The 17,893-nt window shown below is 38.0% G+C and overlaps 1 protein-coding gene across 10 annotated transcripts in view; it reads left to right on the top strand.

The window, feature by feature from the left end:
- The window catches only part of SETD5 (SET domain containing 5), an 84,751-nt gene that overhangs the window by 44,714 nt on the left and 22,144 nt on the right, over window positions 1-17,893 (top strand). For 6 of the 10 annotated variants that reach the window (XM_039231283.1, XM_039231282.1, XM_039231285.1 and 3 more), the window contains 12 exons: window positions 155-333; window positions 1,257-1,295; window positions 4,512-4,754; window positions 5,281-5,429; window positions 5,857-5,974; window positions 6,699-6,808; window positions 7,755-8,004; window positions 8,383-8,466; window positions 10,089-10,346; window positions 11,014-11,334; window positions 11,746-11,988; window positions 17,183-17,312. In XM_039231283.1, the coding sequence (XP_039087214.1) occupies window positions 155-333; window positions 1,257-1,295; window positions 4,512-4,754; window positions 5,281-5,429; window positions 5,857-5,974; window positions 6,699-6,808; window positions 7,755-8,004; window positions 8,383-8,466; window positions 10,089-10,346; window positions 11,014-11,334; window positions 11,746-11,988; window positions 17,183-17,312 (2,124 nt within the window). The remainder of the gene's footprint in view (window positions 1-154; window positions 334-1,256; window positions 1,296-4,511; window positions 4,755-5,280; window positions 5,430-5,856; window positions 5,975-6,698; window positions 6,809-7,754; window positions 8,005-8,382; window positions 8,467-10,088; window positions 10,347-11,013; window positions 11,335-11,745; window positions 11,989-17,182; window positions 17,313-17,893) is intronic. The other 4 variants (XM_039231288.1, XM_039231286.1, XM_039231287.1 and 1 more) reach the window with 1 other exon arrangement.

Here is a 17,893-nt window from a genome sequence, read left to right as displayed (position 1 = left end):
TAAGGAAGGTGGGTATTTATGTTCTAAAGATGACACAGTTAATAGTAAGTTATGACTTCCTGGACATGGAGTAGAGGTAAAGGAAAAAGCTGCTTTTAATGCACTTTTGAGACTGTTTGCACAATGTGTAAACTATGAAATAACTTTTTTCCAGGTGGGGATAGCAGTGCAACGGAAAGCTGGGATGAGGAGCTTTCTCCTTCCACTGTGTTGTACACAGCAACACAGCACACACCTACAAGCATCACCTTAACTGTTAGAAGAACCAAACCCAAGAAGCGGAAGAAGAGTCCAGAAAAGGGTCGTGCAGCAGCAAAGACGAAGAAAATCAAGGTATGAAGGGTAAAAGTGTCTTAAGTAGAAATATATTGATATAGTTCAAATTCTGGACCAAGAAGGCACCAAAATTCTTTTAAGAAGTTTGATCCAGTTGTTTGAAGGGCCACTCTTGCTCTACTTGCAAAAATCGGCTAATCTATGTTGTGAATATGTAGACCAGCCTCTCTTCTGCCACTCCATACCATCACAGCTGGCACAAAGTTTCTTCTCCAAACCCCATCCCAGGTAGGAAATCCGAGCCCCACCTGGCCAAGCCCGTAGCCTCCAGTCTAGGCTTCTGCTGTCCTTCAGTATCTCCCCACCTCCTCAGTCCCAGAAATGCAGTCTGAAATTCTTGTCCTGGAACATGCCCACCTCATGTCATTGGGTTGATTGTTTTTTCCTTGTTTCAAAAAAGTTAGGAAACTTCTCTTCAATGGTTTAGGCTTCCTCAGTGTTGTGGTCACTTTCCTGTATTCTCACCTATAAAGTCTCCAGGAGAAACCTCTTTGTTTTGTGTTCTTTCTTCCCCATCATGGCAACTTTGTTGCTCCTAGATGACTTGCCCACCCCTTGTTAAGGGGATTGGTCTTTGTTTCCTTCTTAATTTCAAAACTGGTAAATCTGCAACCTCACGAAATGTTTTTATTTTTCTTTTAGTGACAGGAGCGCATATAGGATTAAAGTGATGCATGCTCTTCCCTGTTAATTACCTAGTTTCACAATGGAAAGTGTTAGAATTAGCCTCAAAGTTCACTGGCCTTGAGCTGCCCTTATTCTTGATAATAGTGTGGGGAATTCCACTGTATTTGTCACCTAGGGAAAAGGGGACAGACTAAAACACTAGTTCTTGCCTTAGTTTTAGTCTCAGATAGGTATAACTGTCATTCTTGGTACCAAGTTTTGTTTTGTTCTACTTGTTTTCCTCTTTGGGATAGGCATTTCGAGAGGGATCCCGGAAGTCCTTGCGGATGAAGGTAAGGGGTATTCTTCCCTGATGCTGTGTTTTACTTCACTGTGATCTTGCATTTTGGTCAGCTTCTTTCCTGACGTTGATGGTCTGGGAATCTTGGACCCTGCTTTTTGTTAGTTTGTAATTGTTGCCCTTCAGTTTTCATAGAGCCTTTCTCTGAAGTAGGTTTTCTTGGCCATTTTCTGAAATATTTTCCCTTTCTATAATGAGCCTTCATTTACTGGTTTTTCATTAGCTGCTTTTCTGGTGGGTGGGGGGTGGGGGAAGTGACATTTTACCAAACAAAATGAGGCTAATGTGTTCTGTCATTGTAATTGGCCTCAGCCTCCGAACTGCAATTTTTCTAGTGATATGGGGTCTCTTGTACACCCACCCTAGCACCATTTGGACTTTAAGCACTGGTTGGAAGGATAATTTTCATCAGTTAGAAAAGTAGTATTGTTGATAGGAATTATTCTTACTGGAATTAACTTTTGAACTGTTTTTTCTCTGGCATATCTATTTGATATAGAAGATGCAGGTTATGCTAGTGTGTTTCTTTTCTTCATTTATCAAATGAAAGAACTTATTAGGTGATACTGGATAGTGGTTGGAGATTTGAGAAATTATGTGCAGTGGTTTAAAAGGACTTTAGGTACGGGTGATAACAGTTTCTCCAAAGGAGATTTGATTCTACTATCTGGTATTTTTCTTTACCTATGTATGTAAGAAGATAGCATAGCTCCCAATTCATTACTTGTGGCTTCATAACATTTACTTAGAACTAAGATCTAATTTAACTTTATAAGCATTTCTATCCCTAAATGTGTAAGTGATTAAAAGCAGGGTCTTTCCTGTTGACAGTTATATGGCATAAACATTAAAATCTTTTAGTAAGGAAAATCTTTATTAGAATTAAATTACTTAAGTATCTGTTGAGTACCAATCAATATGACTGATGTTAACAAAGATCACAGGTGACACTTTATCTAAAATTTGAAGGCCTCACTTTGCACATTCCCATAAACAGACTGGTACATACCTGTAAAAGCAATGGGAAAGGACTTAGAGCCCATGAGCATCAAGGGTCCTGGGATGTTTTGGAACACAACTTACTCATTATGTTTTGTTTTGTTTTGTTTGCTAGATCTGTCTCCTGTAAGAGGTCACATTTGCTTAGAAGGGACCTTAAATGGACTTATGGGGCAGACATAGCCCCGTTCCCAACTATTAAGCCCTTTTTTCTCTTATCAGCTAACTGCTGTAACTTACCTCCAGATTTTCAAAACTTTTGAAAGCTATTGATTGGCTGTCCCTGAAAACTACATATAAACATGTAAATTACTTGTATTTTCAAGATGTTGACAGTTCCTTAGGCATTTAAAATTGAAGTAACAAAAAATAAAATAAAATAAAATAAAATTGAAGTAACAACAGCAAAAATACTAGTTTCTTTTGATTCTCATATCAGAATTCCAAGTTGGGTTATAAGTTTGTACTCAGAATTAATTATTAGTAAGAGCACCACCAGAGATGTGGATGAGAGACATAAGAATGAGAAGTAGTCATTGTTTGGATTTGTATCCCAAAATGAAGAGTTCACCTACTGGAGACTAGTCATAACCACTAGGTGCCGGTAACACATACACCCAGGTGTGGTAATCAGAAATGACTTCAGATATTACCAAATGTCTCCTAAAGGGAAAAAAAAAAATCATCTCTGCTTGAGAACCATGCTCTAAACCCATTGAATTGGGTTTCTAGTACCCAGAAGAAGGTAACAGCAGAGTAGTCAGAGTTCTGTTAGTGAACAACAACTAATAATGTAACAAAGGCTTCTAGTATAAATTAAGTGTAGTTAAATCATCAGTTTAGTGATCACGACTGAATGCTTAAACCTGGGAATACTGTTTGGGACCCCGTAATCCCCAGTCTGATAAACACCCTTACATCTCAAGTTTTGTAGTTTTCTTTTGCTTAGCTGCTCCTGATACTTCAAGCAGGTGATACTGTGTTCTCAGTGTGTTGGCCGTAGGTGTTTCTTAGATTCCTTTGTTTATTGTTCATTCTTTTGGACTGTGGTGAGAAGGGTAGAAAAATGAAAGTGTTAATTTTTTTTTCATTTCCGTGTTCCTTGGGGAAAGGATGATAGACAACAGGCAATCAAAAACAGTGACACAAAAGTGAAAGAAAGCAATTGTTAAAATAGGTATAAATGTTTTCTGTCATTCATGGAAAGTATTTATAGTTTTCTTATTCTTGTAATTGTAACGTTAGTTTGGACATGGATTTGCGAGTAGCTTTGGTATTATGGAATCTTTTCCTTCTAGTCATCACTGGTATGACATCATCACTATCAGTTATTTGTTTTGTTTTCTGAGGACACTTTAACACCATGGAGGAGAACATGTGTCAGACTTAAGCTGTGTCTCTGTGTCTCAAATGCAAAAACTGTTTAGGACAGTGTTGTTGACATAATAATTCTTTTTGAGAATTATCACCATAGTGAGCAGTGGTTTTCCTAGAGAAGTATAGCAAAGTACCTCTCAGCATTTTCTGTACTCCATCTACCCACTTCCCTGCCCCCACCTCACTTCTTCAGACTGCAGCTGTTGCAACTGTCAGAAATAGAGTGCTAGAAGGATGCACTCCAAAATGATAACTTTGTCTCTGGGAGGCGAGATTATGGGTTATTTATTTGGGTCACATGTATTTTTAGACTTAATATGTATTTAATTGTATAATGAAAATAATGAGTCACAAAAAAGAAAAAAAAACCATCCTCTTGGAGCGTAGTGAAATACTAGTTTAGGCTGGTACACTAACACAGATGTTCAATTAAGTATGGAAATTTAAACAGTGTGATCTTTTCAGGTATCTCTGTTGTTTTTATGAAGATTTCTTGTGAACTTGATTTCATTCTTCTGATAGAAACAAAATTTATTTCTATGATTTAAAAATGGTCATAAAATCACAGTGATGTGATGGAACTATGATCCATATTAATTCCTCACTTTATAAATGAGGAAACTTCTTGTCTAAGAAGTTGTTCAAGGCCTCACATCTCATTGGTAACAAAACTGTGATAGAAGCCAGATCCCCTGACTCCCAGGCCATTGATTGCTCTTTTATGCCACACCACCTGCCAAGTGAAAACTAATTTTCTCTGGAAATACAGCCTGTTTTTCCCCCATTTTTATGCATGGGTTCTCCTAACCTACCTGACCTTTGTTCTCTACAGAATTCTCCTTCTGAAGCACAGAATTTAGATGAGAATACAACTGAGGGATGGGAAAATCGGATAAGACTATGGACTGATCAGTATGAAGAAGCTTTCACTAATCAGTACAGTGCAGATGTACAGAACGCCCTTGAACAACATCTACATTCTAGCAAGGAATTTGTGGGCAAACCTGCTATTTTAGACACTATTAATAAGACTGAATTGGCCTGTAACAATACAGTTATTGGTTCCCAAATGCAGGTAAGGATCAAAAGGTAAAAGACTCTCTATAAGTAAGTAGTTGAGACTTTCTGAACCCAGAGAGAGGGCCTATGATGGGATTACCATTTCTTTGAAATGTATAAGCTAATAACAAATTAGCCAGCTGAGGAGCATCTTGAACTAAAAGCAAGTTGAGGTGACTAGAAACTGTCTGGATACATATTTTTAAAGTATTAATTAAAGATAGATAAATTAAGATCGGAAATTGTATACAACCTCAGTAGGGGATTTTAAGATTAATAATAGACATAGAGCCACTAAAATCTTAACTGTATATTTTTCTTTGATCTTTTCTTGCTTTTTGTGAGGGAGGCGGTGACTGGTTTATTGGGTGGAGCCTGTTTCCTAGAAGCTTTTATCATTCAAAATTTTCTGATTATTGAGCTAAATTGCATACAGATAAAACCTGAAAATATTGGTGCCTTTTCCTCATTTAGGAAATATTTCAGTTGTCTACCATGATGCTGATGCTGTTGTCTAATGTTAATACTCTGGTTTTACTCAGCTACAGTTGGGAAGAGTCACTCGTGTTCAAAAGCACCGGAAGATCCTGAGGGCTGCAAGAGATTTGGCTTTGGACACTCTTATAATAGAGTATCGAGGGAAAGTCATGTTACGACAACAATTTGAGGTCAATGGGCATTTCTTCAAAAAGTAAGAACATCATTCACTGAGCAGTAAGGGCTAAAGTGGGCCTGGCAGAGTGGTATGGCTGTAAAAAAAAAAAAAAAAAAAAGAAAAGAAGAAATATCCTGGTTGATAGAACGCTCTTGGGGAAAAGATTAGAACTCAGATAAGCTCAAGTCCGTCTGCTATTTAAAAAAAAAAAAAAAAAAGTGCAAATAAATCTACAAATTGTTTAATGTATAAAGTGGTAATGACACTTTTGCAAGCCAAGCATTTCTTGCTTTGTGCTTGTTCTGTAATCAAAAGCAGACGAGCATGTGATGTTTTTCAAGTTTAGGAATTGCAAAGGACTGCTGCTGCTTCTGTCAGCATATGCTTCGTATCTGAAGTAAAGTCATGGGGTGGCCTTTTTATTTGTGTTGAGAATTACAGGAATTTCACTTATATCCCTTAGACCATACCCCTTTGTGCTCTTCTACTCAAAATTCAATGGTGTAGAGATGTGTGTGGATGCACGTACTTTCGGTAATGATGCTCGGTTCATCAGAAGATCATGTACACCGAATGCAGAGGTAAGATTTCTATAGCAACTTCTCTTTGAATGGAACCACCAAACGACAAGTCTCCTGAAGATGCAGTCTGAAAACTTCACCCAGATTAATTTAAGGTCTGTAGATAATCATTATGATCTGTTATCATAAGAGACAAAAAACAAAAGTAATGATGCTTTCATTCTATCTAACAGGATGGGGGCAAGCAGGGGATTTTCTTAAAGGAGGCAGGAATGGGAAAAAGCAAGTTAACATTTGCTAAAGAGAAATTTCCTATTAAAGAAATTACTATATGATAGAAAATGTCATTAGGCTCAAACTAAGCTATGTGTTTGCACTTTTTTAGATTTTAGGTGATACTGTTGTAAAAGATGCTAGACATTTCTAGAATTTATTACTTGAAGCATAATCAGTTCAACTACATCAAATGCAGCAAGAAAAACCACAGAGCTTTTCTTACAGGTTAAGGAATTTTAATTCTCTGATGCAACTGACAACAGCTTTAAGTGGAGAGCAGAGATCTTACCCTCATTACTAACATCTCGGGTTTTCTGTATTTCAAAGAGTATTATAAATTTTCAAACAATTACTGTGTAATAGTTTCATATGAAATGATGGAGTAAAGTAACAGACTACCATAACTCTTAAGCGGAGAGATACTATTTTGGCAAAAGGTTTTTTTCTCTCTTATGGAGAGTTTCTGGTCTTTATGGTAAATTGTAAACCATAATCCATGTTCACACAGGTGCGACACATGATTGCAGATGGGATGATTCACTTATGTATCTATGCAGTGTCTGCCATCACCAAGGATGCTGAGGTCACGATAGCATTTGATTATGAGTACAGTAACTGGTAAGACCTCCAAAACCTTTCCTAAATGAATGATCTTGTCTTAACATATTACATGTTAAGCTCTTTTATTGGTCTGCTTTTTTTCCTTGTCATTTCCCCTTTTTTTAACCTAATCTTTCCATGAGAAATGCATTTTTTTTGTCTGAAAATTGTAGAGGGAAAGACAGAGTTAGGGTTGGGTTTTTTTGTTTTGTTTTTTTTTCCTAGAGATACAGATACGTAGTATGACAGTGTTTACTGGTCTCCTAACCAAAAGTGTTTTGTCTTTGTCTCTATAGCAAGAACAGTAAAAGGGTAGGTATGAGATACTCCTAGAAATTACAGTAGCATCTGTTGTTATGCACACAGCACTTGTGCCAGGATTCATATAGAGTGAAAATTTTAAATTTCACCCCGTCCATTCAAACTGTGTAGTCTATCTGAATGAGACAAAGCAGAAAAACTAAGATGGCAAGTCACGGATAAATATGTGATGGATTTTGTAAAATTGATGCTTTGTCTCTCTTGATCCTTTTAGACCGAAAAGGTTATGTGGTAAATTGATGTTCAACACAGATAAGAGAGGAAAAGTTATTAGGAATAAGTAGGGAATCATTAGGATAAAAGTGAGGATGTGGTGAAGGTAGGCACAAAAGAAGTATAGCCTCTTTAGACACTATTAATGATTCACCAATCACTAAGTAGCATGAAAACACTTGGGAGAATTGAACTTAGTGGAGACTTGCTTTCATTTCCACTGACCACATGTAGAGGAAGAGTTGGGGGTTATAGAGCAAATGAGTACCAAATATTGAGAAGTATTCATAGGATTCTAATCTGTTTAACTTATTCAAAAATAATACTAGAGGAAATTCCTGTAGTGTTATTCCAAGAGAATGAATGGAACAGTATGACTGGTTTTTCAAGGGTACTAAGACAAGCACTCTTGGTTGTTTCTTTGGAGCAGTAATTATAAAGTGGACTGTGCATGTCACAAGGGGAACCGGAATTGCCCTATACAGAAAAGGAATCCCAATGCTGCAGAACCACCACTCCCACCTCCTCCAAGCTTACCCACCATAGGAGCAGAGACAAGACGTAGAAAAGCACGACGGAAAGAGCTAGAGATGGAGCAGCAGAATGAGGCTCCAGAAGAGGATAACAATCAGCAACCAGAACAAGTTCCTGAGAAAGTAACTGTGTCCAGTGACCATGAGGTAATCTTCCCCTGGTCAGAGGATGTTGCTATGGTATTGATTCTATTCAAATAAAGAGGATCCCAGGTTGTTATATGTTGTTATAGGTAGGAAGTCCATAATAACACTTAATGCCCTTCCTATCAAGGTGCATGTGCATTCATTCATTGTCTTTCTCTCTCTCTTTTTTTAATAATGTCAAGAACATCCTTTCAGCTGCCTTCCATGTTTCAAGTCCAGAGAATGGTGCTTATCATTTGCATTTACCATGTAGTCTCCTATGAATAACACTATATAAAGTATTAGAAATGTTTCTAGAGGATTTTAAGCTACCAGAAAAAAAAGATTGCTTTTTCTTAGACCTCAAGAGTTCAGCTGAATATCACCTCTGTTTTAAAGGAAATAGACAATCCAGAAGAAAAAGCAGAAGAGGAGAAAGAAGAGGTTACAGATGACCAGGAGAACCCAGCTCATAGCAGAAGGGTGGGTACTTTCTAAAGTCCTTTTGTTCCTGCTACCCACAGCATGTGAACCCCTTGTCTTCTGAGTTTGTATCATCTTTTTCTTTGACAAAGGTACTATATCATCACTTGTACTTATAATTTGGGCTTTTTTTTTTTTTAATTTTTTTTTTTTAATGTTTTATTTATTTCTAGGAGAGAGAGAGACAGTGTGAGCAGGGGAGGGTCAGAGAGAGAGGGAGTCACAGACTGAAACAGGCTCCGGGCTCTGAGCTGGCAGTCAGCACAGAGCCCGACGCAGGGCTCGAACCCACGAACCGCGAGATCATGACCTAAGCGAAAGTCGGACGCTCAACCGACTAAGCCACCCAGGCGCCCCTGGGCTATTTTTTATAAAAGAGATTTCTTTATGATTTATTTTTATCTCACAGACACACATAGTAGTTGTCTAGTGATTATTATCTGATGATGGTCTTCAGAGGTTTCTTATTAACAGTGTGGTTTCCAAAGAACTGCCTGGTTGGAACAAAATATGTATGTTGGGGCTTCTTGTTATGTAATTGGGTGAGGTTTTTTTAAATTTTGTTTTTCGGGTGTGTGTGTGTGTGTGTGTGTGTGTGTGTGTGTGTGTTTATTTATTTTTGGGGGGTGTGGAGGGAGGGACAGAGAGTAGAGAATCGGAAGCAGGCTCTGTGCTATCAGTGCAGAGCCCAATGTGAGGCTTGATCTCAGGAACCAGGAGACCTGAGCTGAAATCAAGAGTCAGTTACTTAATGGACTGAGGCACCCAGGCGCCCCTGGAATTGTGTGAGTTTTGACATAAAAATAAAACTTTTGGTCACATGGATTCAAAAGTTCTACTCTGGTTCTGGAGCCAGCCATGTTTTGTTCTGGTCCTGGGAAGTTAAAGAAAATCTACCTTGTTGTTTGAATTCTGAAAATCATGAGAAAAATTGGTTTTGATGACATTTTTTTCTTTCTTTCATTCTTTCTTTTTTTAAGTTTACTTATTTATTTTGAGAGAGTGCATGAGCAGGAGAGGAACAGAGGGGGCGCGGGGAGGGGGGTGTGTGGGGAGGATCCCAAGCAGGCTCCACGCTGTCGGCACAGAGCCCAAGGTAGGGCTCGATCCCATGAACTATGATATGACCTGAGCCAAAATCAAGACCAAGCCACCCAGGCACCCCTGACAATTTTGTTTTCTATTATAAAGTGTAGCAGTAACTGGAGATTTTGAAAAGTTTAGATTTCACTTTTCCTACAACTCTTTCCAGCATTTAAAAACAATTTTTTTAGGGGTAACTGGGTGGCTTAGTCAGTTGAGTGTCCGACTCTTGATTTCAGCTAAGGTCATGATCCCAGGGTTGTGAGATCAAGCCCCACATCAGGCCTCACGCAGAACATGGAGCCTGCTTAGGCTGCTTTCTCTTTCCCTCTGCCTCTCTACCCTGCTTGCTCACTATCTCTCTAAAATTAATTTTTTTTTAATTTTATTTTTTGTTTTACTTATACTCTCTAAGATATATGTATCATTTTACTGGCAAATGTCTTTAAATGTCTATGAATTTCCATTAATAACATTTCTAGAAAAATATCCCTGCCTTTTATTGAAGCTTCTTCTATGTTAATGCTATTTCTTTCTAGACCCGGGAAGACAGGAAGGTCGAAGCCATCATGCATGCTTTTGAAAACTTAGAGAAAAGAAAGAAGCGGCGCGATCAGCCCTTAGAACAAAGCAACTCTGACATAGAGATTACTACCACCACCTCAGAGAACCCTGTGGGAGAAGAGGCAAAACCTGAATCCACTGAACCTGAAGTTAGCAACCCTGCTCCAAACATGGCCATCCCAAGCACCCCACAGAGTGTTGGAGTGAATACCCGGAGGTCTTCTCAAGCAGGGGTAAGAGAGGGAAAGACTCTAGGCCTTAGACATTCTTGCTTTTGCTAATGACCACTACCTATCTTTTGTAATAGTTAAAATCCACATTTTCAGCTTCACCTTGTATTATAATAAAAGTCATTTTCATCAGCTGATTTATGGGAATCAGGGAAACTATTTGAATGATTAGACACTTTCAGGCTAGAATGTAACTTCATACTGTTTCTACCAGATAAAACTGTTGGTGGTGAGTTCATAAAAATCATTTCATTTCTCTTTTGGTTCTTCTGTATAGCACAGGCACCTGACCTTTCATAGGATTCACAGGATAAACGCATCTTTTCGTTCCCTACCCTGGCCATGAATACTAAGCCTTAAGCCAAACCTCAGTACGCAGGAAAGAAACAAAGGAAGGAATTACCTTTCCCGCTAAGAACCCTAAATTAGGTAGCTACCTTCAGCCGACTTTTGACCTATTTTATAAATACTTACTATGAAGAAATAGGCATCTACCTACAGCCTCTTTGGCTGACTTATGTAAGTTTTTTTAAGGATTATGTTTGACATTTAGCATTTCTACTCACTTTTTTTACCACTAAATATTTAGAATGCTTCAAGTGAATAGAAGGTTGGATAGAATGTTTGCTGATAAGTTTCTGGTAAGCATTTCACTCTGCTGTTGTCACAGGATGTTGCTCCAGAAAAGCCAGTCCCCAAGCCACCTCCAGCAAAGCCTTCTAGGCCCCGACCGAAGAGTCGCATTTCTCGGTACCGGACCAGTTCAGCCCAAAGACTAAAGCGTCAGAAGCAGGCCATTGCACAACAGGCAGAGTTGTCACAAGCTGCCTTGGAAGAGGGCGGAAATAACAGTTCTGTGACTCCTACTGAAGCTGGAAATACAGACAGTTCAGGAGAAAATAGGCAATTAATAGGGTCTGACCCAACTGTAGTATCAGTTACTGGATCCCATGTCAACCGTGCTGCACCTAAATACCCCAAAACCAAAAAGGTAAGTCACAAGTCTTCAAAAGTCTAGTCTGGCAAGAGCTGTGTCTTTAGTAAAGTGAGAGGACTTATAATGTCCAGAAAACAAATGAATCATCCAAGTATTATTAGATTGAAAGTTTTAGATAAAAAGTTTTGTTTGAGGCAGCAAGATGAAACCATCCTACCTTTTCTTTTGTTCCCTTAACTTTTAGGCAGAGCTTAAATTGCTGATAGCTGGAATTATTCTTCCCTTAATGATCATGCAAAAGGTGAAGGAAGATACCTTGCATTCTGAATGGCCAGTTCATATTTTCTGCAGCTGCTCTATCTACCTCTGTCCTATTTCTAGCTGGAGTTTGTCTTTGTGACCTGCACTGCTGCTTCTGGCTTTTACATCTCCAGCACCTACTAATGATCTCTTTTTTTACCTTAGTATCTAGTTACAGAATGGTTGAATGACAAAGCCGAGAAGCAAGAATGCCCTGTTGAATGCCCTTTACGCATCACCACGGACCCAACTGTACTGGCAACAACCCTGAACATGTTACCCGGTCTTATCCATTCCCCATTAATTTGCACCACCCCCAAACACTACATTCGCTTTGGCTCACCCTTTATCCCTGAGAGACGTCGAAGGCCCCTTCTGCCTGATGGCACCTTCAGCTCCTGTAAAAAGGTATGTCTGTGTTTATGTGGGCTTTTTTTTTTTAAACCTAGAAAGCCTATAATTGTGGCATATCTAACCTACTTTCTAGACAGCCACTCTCTGCCCATGTGAGTTTTTAATGAGTTAGTTTTTCAGCCATGAATAGTGATGCATCAAGAGTCAGTAGGACTAAAACGGGATATATACTGCATTTTTGGTGCTCAATTTCTGAAGAGTCACTGTTGTGTTTTCCAAGAGCCCTTGAAGTTACTGAGTTGAGAGCACACAGCAGTTGATGACCGGGTAGGGAGGGATGTTCTGTGTGTGCTCTTGTGGTATTGGTTAACGTGTCCATTTGTGATTACTGTGTGAGATTGGGCCCCAGATCCTCTAGAGCACTATTGCACAAGTAAAAAATGATCAAATTGTGTGTTGAATTTATTTAATTACTGTTATTATTTGAGTGAGAGTAGAGGAAGTCCTGTTATAATTGGCATAATTCCTGTTCTTTGATCAAATAACAAACAAGTTGGACTGTTTATTCCCTAGTAAATATGGAACCTACTATAAATTTTCTTTATCTCTATCTCTCTCTCTCTCTTTCTTGCCCCCATTCCCCACTGTCTCTCTAGTTACATATTATTTTTGGATCTATGGCAGTAGTGTTTGATGGTTGTTTTTGGAATGCTCTTTCAGAATTCCCAGAAGCCCTGCATATTTTCCAAAGGTGTCTCTTGAGAATAGATCGCTCCCTCAGACCTTTAATGACGTTTTTGTGTTTCTAGAAGTTTAGGACACCCTTTCATTTGGTCTTCCTTTGAGGTAGAGTCTGTTCCCTGGAACACCCTTTTCTCTTATCCTCAGATCTGGATTCAGGCTGCCTTCCTCAGTGTCTGCCATTGCCCTCCTCCACTGGCATCACGTACATGAGGATGCTGCATGTAGATTATTTGATGTGATGAAGTCTCCAACTCCAGGCAGGTCTTCCCTGACTCCTCCAAACTTAAAGCTTTTCTCTTTCCCCTAAGAGCAGAAATTATTTCTTGGGGGTGGGGGGCATGAAAGATGAGATAAAGTGGTGTGGGATATGGAGGGGAGGAGGGCAACAGGGTTCTGTGCACAAAGGAAGGGCACTACCACTGAATGGGTAGTATACACTGAAGGAAGTCTTCCTAATTGCACATCTTACCTAAGAATTTGAGTCACCTAATGGTTTATTTAAATAAACTTAACAAGTAGAATAACCCGTAAGGAAAAATTTGACCATGAGATCTTTGCTAAAAGGGAGGCTTTGTAGATAACACAATCACATGAATAACTTCCAGGTGTCAAGAATAAAAACAGTGACATCTTTCTTAAGGAAAAGGAAAGACTAGAAATTTGCCTAAGTGATAAGGACGGTTGGGTCTCTGGGGATGCATTTTTATACCAAGTCACTTCCCTTGGATCTCAGAGATCATGGGGGGAGGGGGGGAATTGCTTACATTTAATGAGCATCATGATTAACCTCATTCTATAATAATTGGAGAATTGTGTTAATTCTAGTATGGCATGCAAAACTAATCTTCCTGTTAAATTTAGTTCAGTCCCTCATGAAGAGTAACAGCTCAAAATATTAACTACATTTTTAGAATGCAATTAAGCAATTAGAGAAGGTCTAACAGTTAGATATTGTCTTTAGTTTGGAGGAGCAAGTCAGGTGATGACTTAATATCTATGAGAGAGAAGGTTTTTCCTTTTTTTCTTTCTTTGGCTGGACATAATATACTAGACTCCTGAGGATGTTAATTGTTGAAGCATCTTATCAGAGCCAGACAGTAGTATCTCCTGTTTTGGTCCTTTGAGAAGGATAGACAGATAACCACTTAACCACAGATTAATAATGAAGTCTGAATTCTAAATAGTATAGACAGGCCTCTTGAAATGTTGCCTTAATCATTCTGATGCAGTCAGTCTTGCTTTTCCAATTAGCAGTGTCCTGTAAAAACCAAAAAAACATGTAGGAATATGATTTCAAATCAGATAAAAATCCATTTCTTAGAACTCTTTTTACCTCGTTATGGTTTAGGACTTGTATCTGTGGCTCATCTTTGTTTCTCCACTGGGCAGCAGATAAAAATTCCATTCCCCTCATGTCCATGTTATATTCTCCAGATGTGTCTGACTCTCCTTAGTCTTGTTTTCTGCAAGTTCTGCTCAGGCACTTTTATCTATACACACGTATCAGTCTTCAGGAAGAGTTCAGACTGTGTATGCTTAGTTATCTGCTAAAATTATCTTTCTTAAATTGGGTCTTTAAAGTTTTTGAAGTTTAGATCTGGATTGAGTTGAAGTCATAGCCTTAATATTTACTGTTAACTTGAAGATTATATTACAAAATAAAAATGTCGCTTTTTGAAGGGCAAAATTAATGAAATTGGATCTTTTATCTAGAAATTGAACTCAGCTTTATCCTAGGTGAGGATGGAAAAGAGTTATTTTTAGATTGGCTAGAAAAGGACACTTAGGTGCCCTTAGGTCCTTAGGACACATAGGTCCTAATGTAGGACCTATGAAGATCTGTATTATTCAACAAAATTGTGATAAATTTCTGAAATTCTCAGAGAAGAGTATAAGTTAAACAAATGAGAAAAACCATCCTCCGTGGGATTAGTTAGAACAGAGTGTATTGCTGACAGGCCTACTGTTCTTACCTGATTAAAGGACATAAAAGCCTCAAATTAAAAATCGTGTAAAGTTGCATGTGTATGTTTTGCATCCAGATTCTTAGAATGTTTGACAGAACATTTTTGATGTCCTTGGAATTTTTAAACTATATTGAATCGTAGTTCTTAAAAAGCACACTATGGCATATCTTTTATTGGGTGTTCACATATTTTAAAATGGAAGCATTGATTTTATGAATAGCTAATCAGCCTTCAGTAGTGTCCTTCCTTGTTCTTTATAAATCTTCTTTAAACTTAACCTTATAAATATGAGTGGGGTGTGGGAGATTTGGTCTTCCAGATTTCTTAGAAAACCGTCCTAACTGAAAATGAAAACTTTACTTTGCATTGGTATTTTATTGTATACCCTGGAGGGTTATTAATCTGTGTCTCCATACATAGCACTGAAATACAGTTGAACAAGTCTTCACTAAATATCTGTGCCTAGTAATGTGCTGCAAGCTTTCTTCACATGTATTCTCTCACTTAGCTTTCAAGACAACCTGTGAAGTTGGGATTATTGGCCTTGATTTATAGATTCAGAAACTGGCTTAGATGGGTTGCCCAGAGTTAGGCAGCTAGTAAGAGGCATGGCCAAATTTTAGTTCAGATCTTTGTGAACTCCAAAACCCAAATTACTTCCTTGCTCTTTCCCCATAGTAATGAGACTTTTTAAAACATTTCTTTCACCTATCTCTGAGCTTCTAAAACTTTTATAGAGAGTCTTAGGGAAGGTTGAAGTCTTCTTTTTACCTATTAACTAGCTAGAACTGAGGGGCTGAGGGTATCTAAAATTAATTTGTTATTATAGAACTTTGTTAGTTACAAATATTCACATTCTTTTTTTTTTTTTTTATCAGCTCTAATATTGTATAGACATACAGTAGGACCAGGAGAAATGGGTTTGGACATGTTTGCTGTATTTGACCTTATAGCTAACCATAGCAGCATCTGATTCCTTAGAATGCCCCTGTCCTGGTTTTATTTTCCATTTTTGTAGTCATCAGATCCAGAATGTAAATTATTTTATGGGTGCATCTACTTGACACTGGAAATAAAAGAAACTGTCTTCTCTTGGAGGAAAGCACAGTGACCCCAAGTGAGTCCTGTCATCTGCTCTGAAAAGAAAAACTTGTACTAAAGGTATCTGTAACAAAGGATTTTTCACACATTTTGTCCTCTGGGCCTGATTTTCCCCATCTATACAATGAGTGCTTTGGACAAGGTAACCTCTAAGGTCTCTTCTAAGTTGTAAGGCGCTATGGTTCTGACAGACAGTTCATCTTTACATCAGTATTCTGTGTATAAGAGAGTTCATTCTTGGTCTTGTTTTGGCTTTTCAGAGACCTGGTCATATAAAATGTTGATGCGATTCATTTGACTGTTCAGATCTCTTTTTTATATGCTTATTCGCTCTTAACTGCCTGTGTTTACAGTTTTAGTTTTGCTTTCATTTGGTAGACCACAAAGCCATTTATTTACACAGCGTAAAATTTTTCTTGGTAAAATATTCTTTGCCTTATTTCCTAAGTTTCTAAGAGGGTAAATCTATTTTCCCTCTTTGGTGAAGAGAATATTTACTTACCTGTAATACTTGTTCTCTAAAGGTGTAAAATTATAATCACCTTTGCTCTTCCTATTTGGGGGAGGGTCTAATTCAGAAATTGATGTTTATCAAAATTCGATCTGTCTTATGTCAGGGCAGGAGAGCCACAGAGTGGTGAGCAACCTACAACTGTGTATCTTAAGAGAACACAATTACAGGTAAGAAATTTTCTCTCTTCCCCAGGATGAATAATCTTATTATCCTAATCTTTGCAGGCTCACTTTTCTGACCTAAATTTATATCATCATTTTAGATTCCAGTATTCACTACAAAAAATGTGACTGATTAGAGATCTCTTTTTGACTTTTTCCCCTTTTTGATTTCTGCAGAAGTTCATTTGTTCTGGTGATTTGCATTATTCTTCCTTAAGTTAACCAAAGTACTTGATAGGGGAAAAAATAAACCTCACAGGTTATTCCGTCTAAGAGTAGACCTTTTGGGAGTAACTTGTATCTGTACCAAAGAGCTGTTTATTCTCATCCAAAGTCTTCCTGTGAATCTTTTCTGTTACCTCTTCAGATGTCCCCAGCACAGGGTAGACAACTCTTAAAGAGATCTTTTATCTTCTTTCTAGGCACTTATTTTATGTGGTTTTATCCTATATGATCAGAGTCTCTCTTAAATGAAAGCTAAGTTGGATAGTAATCATTTTTTATTGGTTTGGGGTTTTTGATGGGATCTCATTATATGTAATCCAGATTTTCTCAGTTTTGCCCTGTAGAAGGATTGATGGGGCAGTGTTCTAATATGCTGATACGCAGACAAAAAATACTTGACTCTGGAATTGAATGAGTGTGTTGGACTGCGTCTCTCCCCAGTTGATGTGGAATGATCTGGCTAATGTATTTAAAATAGCTTTACTAAATAGTTTTAAATGATTATTGATAACTCCCTGGTTCTTTTTTCATTATAGCGCTGGATAAAGCAAGCCTTGGAAGAAGGGATGACTCAAACATCATCTGTACCCCAAGAGACTAGAACTCAGCACCTATACCAAAGTAACGAGAATAGTAACTCTTCTAGTATCTGCAAAGACAATGCAGGTACGTGTCTCAAACCTTCCTGGATACATAAGCAGTAGTTAACTCCGGTCCACATAAAAAATTTCATTTTGAGTACTTGAAAAGTCTTATACAAAAAAAGCATTGTTGTCTAAATAGTTACTTTACATCTGTCTTTACAGAGGAGGAGAGAGAGCTCAAGTCAGGGAACAGTTTCCCACGCCGACAGAAGGAACTAGACAGTGTACAGATAACAGCAGAGATGGTTATAAAAAGGTTAGATACATTTAAAGTAGTAAGTTTAGGAAATCTATATCCATATTTGTAAGAGGAGAAATAATAAAGATGTGGGACACTGTTCAGGAAAGAATAAAAATTACAGATGATTGAGTTGAGTGGGGCTTGGTGGAAGGAGATGAATGAAGTAAATGAGAAATTGTTACAACATTATTGTTTTCAAAAGGGCTTGTGCAATTTGTGTAAAATTTTCAAGGAGACATGGCTTTGAATCCAGTATAAGTCCTTATGAGTTTTTAAATTAGAAGGTCTTAAAAAATCATCAGGTTTATGGGTTTTCACAGGAACTCTTGCAGGGTAATTCTAATTGAATTGCAAATGAAAGC

Source organism: Hyaena hyaena, unplaced genomic scaffold (genome assembly GCF_003009895.1).
Source record: "Hyaena hyaena isolate Hyena2069 unplaced genomic scaffold, ASM300989v1 scaffold_56, whole genome shotgun sequence".
Lineage (NCBI taxonomy): Eukaryota > Metazoa > Chordata > Mammalia > Carnivora > Hyaenidae > Hyaena > Hyaena hyaena.
Note: the sequence above shows the minus strand (reverse complement) of the source record. Positions and strands in the feature narration are given on the sequence as shown.